At 32.9% G+C, this 8572-nt stretch overlaps 1 protein-coding gene across 1 annotated transcript; it reads left to right on the top strand.

Moving 5' to 3' along the window:
- The first annotated feature begins 1960 nt into the window (after positions 1-1960).
- Positions 1961-5161, top strand: LOC146921450 (F-box protein At4g22280-like). The gene is made up of 4 exons (XM_085714864.1): positions 1961-2033; positions 3307-4284; positions 4441-4599; positions 4698-5161. The coding sequence occupies exons 2-4, from the start codon at positions 3316-3318 to the stop codon at positions 4977-4979; spliced, it is 1410 nt and encodes a 469-aa protein (XP_085570990.1). The 5' UTR covers positions 1961-2033; positions 3307-3315; the 3' UTR covers positions 4980-5161.
- Positions 5162-8572: the final 3411 nt, after the last annotated feature.

The raw sequence follows: 8572 nt of genomic DNA on the forward strand, positions 1-8572 counted from the left end.
GTTGAGAAAAAACATGGTTGGAAAAATAAATCATAAAAAGTCGAAGCAGCACCCTTTTGCTCTTGTTACTACTCAAATGTGTCTTTTAGTAACAAGGGATGATGAGATTATGCAACAAAACATTGACAGCAGCGAACGATCCCAATGAAAAAGAACTTGATCTTGTTATCAAATATCTTATTCAAGGTAAAAATGCTGTTGTCCCTTTCATGCCTTATCGGACGAAGAATCAGAAGAAACCAGTCTCCCTTTTACACCTTATTGGACGAGAAGAAGCAGAAGAAACAAATCAACAAACTCAATTCCTAGAACACTTGATCCAAACGTGAACCCAAAGGGTGGTTGAGCAGGACATTTTCTTAGAGGGGACCAAATCTTTTTGAACGAATGACACCAACAATACGACATTCTTATAAAATAATTTGTTTCAAGGGTATAACTGGAAGTGAACAAATCACCCCAAAACTACGTATTCCTTTTATACATAACTAGCGTCCCATAGGTCCGTCTGTTCGTTTTTTTTTATTGCTCTAACACATGTAAATTATCAACTATATATATATATATATATATATATATATATATATATATATATTTTGAGGGAATGAACTATATATTTAATGAAATTAGTTAGATTTTGATTAAAATTGTACATGTTTGCAATTTCAAATTACAACAACATTCTTATCTTTTTAAATTACACCAATCATACAACAAATATAATATAAAATTTTATCTTTTTCAATGACACCAACAATATAAAATTATTATAGAAAAATTTGTTTAATGGTATAATTGGAATAATAAATAATCTAACCTGAAATCCCCTATTTCTTTTACACATTGTTACAAATAATATTGTTCTTGCCTTAGTGAGGCTCTTTCTATTTTAATGAGATCTAACTATTTTTTAATTAATAATTTAAGTAATATAAAAAAAATACTTTCAAAAAAAAGGATAAAATAGTAAATCAAATACTTTCAATGAATTAAATTGAAATGTGAAAAATTCAATTTAAACTCGTGTAAAGAAAATAACCTTTTTAAGATCATTTGGGCTAACTTTTTCTCTTTCTAAAATTACACTCGACTTTCAATACAAATAACACTTATAAAAAATAGATAAGAGTAAATTTAGATATTAAAATAAAATTGTAACAAACATTTCTTCGGAAAAAAAATGTAACAAACACAATATGAGTATATATATGTCCAATTTTTTCCTTGATTCTTTAAAAAGTATAATAAAATATATGAGTATATCTATGCTTACTTTTTCGTTATCTCAGTTATACCTTTAAACAATTTTTTTTTATAATAAAGATTGTCGTTCATGTCAATGAAAAAATTAAGAATTTAGATTATATATTTTTTATGTTATATTGTTTATGTCATTGAAATAGATAAGCAATTAATCTGAATTGTTGTAATTTCAAAGTAAAAAACATTTATATTTTCACTTTTAATCAAAATCAAAATTTCATAAAATAATACTGTTCATAATTTTCAAATATTAGCACAATAAAAAGAACGGAACGACGGATACGGTCAGTTTTTTTATTTTATCAATCTTTTATTCGTATAAATCTGAAAATCTAAACCAAACGATTGAATTCCAATTGTTACAAAAGGTCAAATTGTTCTAGACAACCTGTGTTCTTTTTTTTTTGTTGGTTAGGTAGTTTAGTGGCTATAAGTGGGGTGTCCGGAGTTCGAACCCCAGCCCCTGCATATAATAATACATTGTCCTAACAACTGAGCTATGCTCACGGGACAACCCGTGTTCAATTTACGATGACACAATTTTTTTTGAAATCTTAAAGTTGAAGAATCAAACGATATGGGCCACTAATCGTTCAATATTCCCTCCACAAGCAAGCCCATTAACCCAACAAATCACCAAATTAACGGTATTTATTTGTAACATTATTGCAATAATAACGTCGTTTTCACTGTTCATCATCTCCGATTCTCAGAGTTTTGAAACCGACTGTCTCTTCCCTCACTCCAAACCCCAGAAGCAGCGTATGTATGTATGTATTCACTTCTCATGGATCGATCTTTGTTTTATTTTCCTGTTTTATGTCGCTTTCTTTGGGTATGTTGTGTTGGAATTAGGGTTAGTATTGTATTTTATTCCTTTTAACTTGCACCTAGCTAGTAATGTTGTGATGGAATTTATGCACGCTTGACACGTTAGATTTGAAGGTGTGTACAAACATGTTTTGGTGTCAGATCCAAAAACGCTAATTATTTCTATTTTTTAAATCATTACCACTATTGTATATAGTCCGTGTTAAGAGTCCCACATCGGAAAGACAATGAGTTTATAATTGGGGCAATCCTCACCTCATAAGCCGGTTGTGGGGTTGTGTTCTGCCCAATTACGATTTTTAAGATGGTATCAGAGCCTATCAAGATATATCGTTGGGCTTCCTCCATCGTCCATGCTTCATGCCCATTGGACCGGGCTGAAGCGTAAAACACTAAGTGAATTTAGTCCCACATTGGATAGATAGGATTCTTGAGAAGAGTTTATAAAGAGAAGACACTCCTCAACGGACAAAGAAAAAACTGCAAAACCAAGCGGACATTCCGCAACATGCAAGCTCCAAAAATATCATCAAAAAGTAATATATGCAGCTCATTAGGAAGAGCCTCCACATTAGTACATTTAAAGGAATCTAAGGAAAGGCTAAAATTAGCTAGCCAATTAGCACAACAGATTCCTTCCCTCAAGTATGACGAAACTGAACATGGCAATCTAAAGCCAAAAGATGTCGAATGTACCGCACTAAAGTAGGAACCACCCCACTAAACTTGCAATTATCTGTAACCATGACGAAAAGAATTTGAATCACTTTCTACAATGAGATGAGAAGTTCTCTCTTTCCGAGCCATATCCAAATTAAGGTACATGTCCCACATTTCGGCATGATGAGCGACACGAGCTCCATTATTTCTAATGTAACCTTTGATCCATCTTCCTTGAGTAATGTAACAAGTCGCCACATCATGCGATCTCTCCACCTCCCTTGCAAGTATCAATACAGTTGAGCTTTATCCATCCATCCGGGGGGTCTATTCCAACCAATATAGATAGTGTCCTTGGGTTGGATATTATGGTGAAGCGATTGAGTAGAGCAACTATTGATTCCTTTTGAGAAATTCTGGATTGTCAAAACATGTACAACATATATTCTAGAAATCCATATTTTGTTTTTATTTTTGCAACATGACTTCTCTCATTAATTGCTTTGCAATAATATTCCATTAATTTTGTTTTTATTTTTGGCTGGCTGGCAGGCATAGCTCATGGACGATACAATCTCATCACCGGATTTACCTAAGATCAAAAAACATAATGCTGGTGACATGAAAGATATGATAAGCAACATGCCTGATGTCATTCTTCATTATATTCTTTCTTTACTCTCAACCAAAGAGGCGGTTAGAACTTCAATATTATCACCAAAGTGGAGATACTTGTGGACTCAATTGTCTGTCTTTGAATTTAAAATTCCTCATCCTCTTTACGAGTCAAATCTCGAAAATGAGGACTCAGCTAACTGCCTCTTAGATCTTGTGGAAAGACTACTACACAAATCCAATCACATAGAAAGGCTTTGCATTGAAATACTTAAAATTACTGTTGATGCTAACAAATTTACTTCTTTAGTATCTTCTGCAGCAAAGCACAATGTACATGATCTTCAACTTTCAATAGATGATAAAAAATATCTAGATACGATATTTGTGTTACCCAACTGTTTATCAGCTTTCCCTTCACTGAATAAGTTGTTTTTACAACTTGGGTCCCTTTTGTATGTTCGTGATGGAATTTGTTTCTCTAATCTGAAGACGTTAAATCTTTCAGATGTTAGATTTGTAGATGAGAAGTCAGTGCAACAACTTTTCTCTGGGTGCCCTATGCTAGAAGAGTTGATCTTGTATAAATGTATTTGGCAGTGCATAAACGAGATCACTATTGAAAGTTCCACATTAAGAACATTGACCATTCACTCTAGCTCTTCTTGTTTGGATTATGATCATTATGACTCTTGTACAATTAAGATTAATGCTCCGAATATTTTGTCCTTAACTTGCACAAGCACTCCGACACTAAAATTTGTCCTCGTTAATCCGATCTCCATTGTTGATGCAAATATTGGTCTTGAGTTTGATGGTCCACAAAGCGAACAATATCGTGCTGAGTGTGTATTTGAGCTATTGAGTGCACTTAAAGGTGTGAAGTCTCTCACTATGACAAGTGATACTTTTCAGGTATGTTTGTTAGTTTTCTCGTCATTTTCATTTTCTTTAGTATATTTAGAAGTGATGCCTATTGACATTGTTGCATTTAGTTTTTTGTTTTTTTAATCATTGTTTATTTCTCTGTGTATCACGCAATAATCGATATTGGTTTGCTTACTCCACTAGAGTCTTTACTTTTCGGCGGATACTCTCCATCTCCTTCCTTTGTTCCACAACTTGACACATCTTTACATAACTCGTTCGGGGTTTATGGATTTCACTCTTGAAGTACTATTTGACATTCTACACAAGACTCCTAAATTGGAAGTTCTTGGTATTCCTATGGTATATCTTATATCTTGACTTGGATGCTATCATTTGTCAATTGTCGTGTTTCTGTAATGCTATTTTTGTCGCTGATGTATTTATTATTTCTTATTTAGGTATTTTGCTTACATTTGGCGGATGAAGAAGTGACAATAAACTTAGTGCCTTGTTGTTTCAAATCTTCTCTCAAATTTCTTTACATTTCAGATTTTAATGGATACAAATATGAAGTCCAAATGATGAGTCTTTTGGTAGAAAAGACTACAATCTTGGAGGAAATGAAAATATCCTTTTCGGGATTTTTATCAGATACTTTGGAGGAATTGGAGGAAAAGACTGCTGTCAAGAATCAATTGCAATATTTAAGTCACGGAAAATTTGCTATTAAGTTTAAGTAAATCCCTTTTTTCCGGTGCTTATCTAATAAAACTTTATCTAGTTAGACTACAAGGATCATGTTTATGCATAATGTTCGATAATCGACTAGAGAGACCAATGACTATTGAGCTATGTTTATGCTTAATATTGAATAACATCGACTAGATATCAATGACTATTGAATTTGCGGATTGATTGTTTAGATTGTGTTGTTTTTGTTCCTTCACTTTTTTTTTTTTTTTTTGCACTTTTATGTCTAGAAACATATTAATTTGGAGACAAGTAGTGTCACTGTTATACCATGATGGTATGGTTGTGAATTGTGATGGTGTAAAGTTTGGCAAGTTTCTTCTATGGTTGTAAGACGCACATGCCAAATGCAAGCATAGTTTTTATAGCCTTCTAGTGCCCGTTTGGTTCAACTTTGAATATAATTGATTTTGAGAGAATTGATTCTGATAGAATTGATTCTGACAGAATTGATTCTGAGAGAATTGATTTATGTTTGGATACAATTATGTAGAATTGATTAAACAAAATGATTTATGTTTGGATGCAATTATGTAGAATTGCTTTTGAATGTATAATTACTAAAATAGACATAGCTAAAGGAGAATTGATAAAGAATGAGAATTGATAAAGGGCAATAAAGTAAAATAACATGTTGTAATAATAAAATATACAAACCTATACACGTTGTTCAAGGAGAATTGATTCTAGAAAAGCTAGAAGCTAGGATTTGTAGCTTCATGGAGAATTGCTTTTGGAGGATAAAAGCAATTCTGAAAAGCTGAACCAAACACGTTGTTTTTTGCTAGAATTGCTTTTGGCACTGTAGAGAATTGATTTTGGGCTAGAATTGCTTCTCAGAAGCCAAACCAAACAGGCCCGACAATAGAGACTTTGAAAATTTCATAGTTTAAAATGACTCCTTCCAAATCATTGTAATGGATTTAATGCAAAGTAGTTAATAGAATCTATGAAGAGTGTAAATAACATTCTTATCAATGAGTTGAAATTTGAATCTCACTACTTTTGGTGATAGGTCGCTCAAATTATGTGTTTCTTATATAAATTTGGTTAAACGCGTAAGTTTCAAGTCATATGAAGAAGTGTTAAGTGTTGAAAAGTGTGTTAAACAAGTAGGCATGGCGACAAAACTCATACCCGCGGTTACCCTCCCGAACCAAACCCAATCTGACGGGTTTTCCACGTTTTGACTGGGTTTGGTTACGGGTATGGGTTTTCCCCGATTTCAAAGCACGGGTATGGGACGGGTAACAGGTATATAGGCACCCACCCCGAACCCATACCCAAACTCGTCCCAAATGTAAAAAATTACTTTATGTTGATATATCATGTTATTTTGTTTGATAATTGTCATGTTAATAAAAACTACCATTGATATTTAAAGTATCAACTAAATCATTCCGTCTAACAAATATTAAAGTGAGCGTATTGTTCGATAATGTATTACAACGTTGCTCCTGGGAATGAAAAAACTTTTATTTTTTATTAAAAACAATTATTCAATGCGGCGACGGGGATGGGGCGGGGATACCCGAACCCGTCGGGTACGGGGATGGGATTCAATTTCTCATCCCCGTTGGGTATGGGTTGGGTAACGGGTAAGTATATAAGAATTGGGTAGGGGGACGGGGAAGGTAAAACCCGTCCCCACCCCGCCCCATTGCCATGCCTATAAACAAGTTGGGGATTTCTCATGGTTAAATAAACATCAAAGATAAAGGAAGGAATGCATATATCACGTTTAGTAACTTATGAAAAGGATCAAAGGAAATAATTGGTAAAACAATATATCAATTGTCTTATTTTCATGCATTAATGGATTGATCTTGTACCTATTTCTTATTATTGATGCCGAAAAAGATCACAAATGACAAGTAGGGAAAGCAAAAATTTCTTTTAAACTTGGTTCCAATATATTGATTGATAGTTCCTTCCGATCACAAATGTTAATTTAATATTTACTTATTCATACGAGTTTAAAATCAATCAGTCAAACTTCATACCCCTTAGATTAAATCACTTGAGTTATCCAACTCATTAATATTTATTTTAATTTTTTAAAATCAGATTATGTAACAAGAAGCTGAGCCAAAAGTTTAATTCCAATGAGCCAAGAACTATTTCAATATGTAACATTGTTGAATGTATGCCATGTGTGTGGTGTTTCTTCATTAATTTAAAAATGCACTAACAAATTTACTCACACAATATCCACGAACAAACATACATTTAATTAAAATGTTTCTTTTTCCTTTCTCCCTCTTCTATTCAAATATCTTTCACTCCTTTGGTTGAACTAATCAGAACTTTATTATATATTTTATATGGAGGGATTATTTATATTTTTTAAATATCTTCGAAAAAAATTAAACAAATTTAGTTTTAATACGGACTAAATCTCAATTGGTAAAGAGGTCGACTCCCAAAAAATTCAGGTATTCTAAACTTGTTATAAGATGGCGAGTTTTCGTTTTTTCGTCTTTGTATCTCTATCTTTATTTTTTTAACAACCCTAGCAAGATGTAAATGTTGATTTTCATCCCTAACGTGAACGTCTATTTCAAAAATGCATAGGTCACAAATAGAGGTTGACATGGTAACGTGTGATGTTGTAAACAAAAATAAAAACATCTACATCTTTTTCAAGGTCTATTACAAAAACAAAAAGATACAAAGACAAAAATAAACTTTTAAAATCTTTGTTACTACTCGCTCCCTTACAGTGTCTGTCTTCCCTTTCCCGCTCGCTGCAATTTCCGAAGGAACTTCTTTCATTGCATTACCATTGTCATTGCGTCGCTCTCTTCATTTCTAACAAGGTAATCGTCTTCTGATCGGCATTCTTTTTATTTTGATACAGATGTGAAGTTCATGAATGCCTATCAACTATTTGTGAAAATGCCTATGAATTTTTGTTTACTTTGTTTAAGTGCTGGTAGCTACTAGGGTTTAATTAGACCAATAAGCTTATCGTTTTCTTCTATGCATGTGAATTAGAGCCCGTTTGGATTGGCTTATTTGTATAAAAATAACTTGTGCAAATAAATAAGCTTTTATGTTAATTCGTAAGTTCTCGTTAACGAAAATTGTATCCTCATAAGCTGTTTTTCATAAACTACATTGACAAGCTTATGAATAATACGTGAAATCTTTTTTAAATTTTTTGTTTTGAACAAGCTAAAAAATAAGCCAATCCAAATCAGCCCTTAATGCTTTTTATTTAATCCCCTGCATGTTGTTTCCTTTTCAATTTAACTCTCTTCAGATCGACATTCTTTTTATTTATTACTTTGATACAAATGAGAAGTTCATGAGCTATGAAGTACGAACACTCCTCAGATTAGATGTGTCCCAGTGTCGGACATGTGTCGTGTCCGACACTGACAAGACACCTATAATTACCGTGAATTATGTTGTTTTCTCAAATTATTAGCAGACGTGTCGTATCCGGTGTCCGTATCCTTGCTTCATAGTTCATGAGTGCGTATCAAATGTTTGTGAAAATGGCTAAAAATTCTTGTCTGGTTGTATTGTAAATCTTTGTAATAGTGTCATTATTTTTTATTTTGAACAGGCATAGATC

Source organism: Medicago sativa, chromosome 5 (genome assembly GCF_051527215.1).
Source record: "Medicago sativa cultivar Bolivia chromosome 5, Bolivia_mono, whole genome shotgun sequence".
Lineage (NCBI taxonomy): Eukaryota > Viridiplantae > Streptophyta > Magnoliopsida > Fabales > Fabaceae > Medicago > Medicago sativa.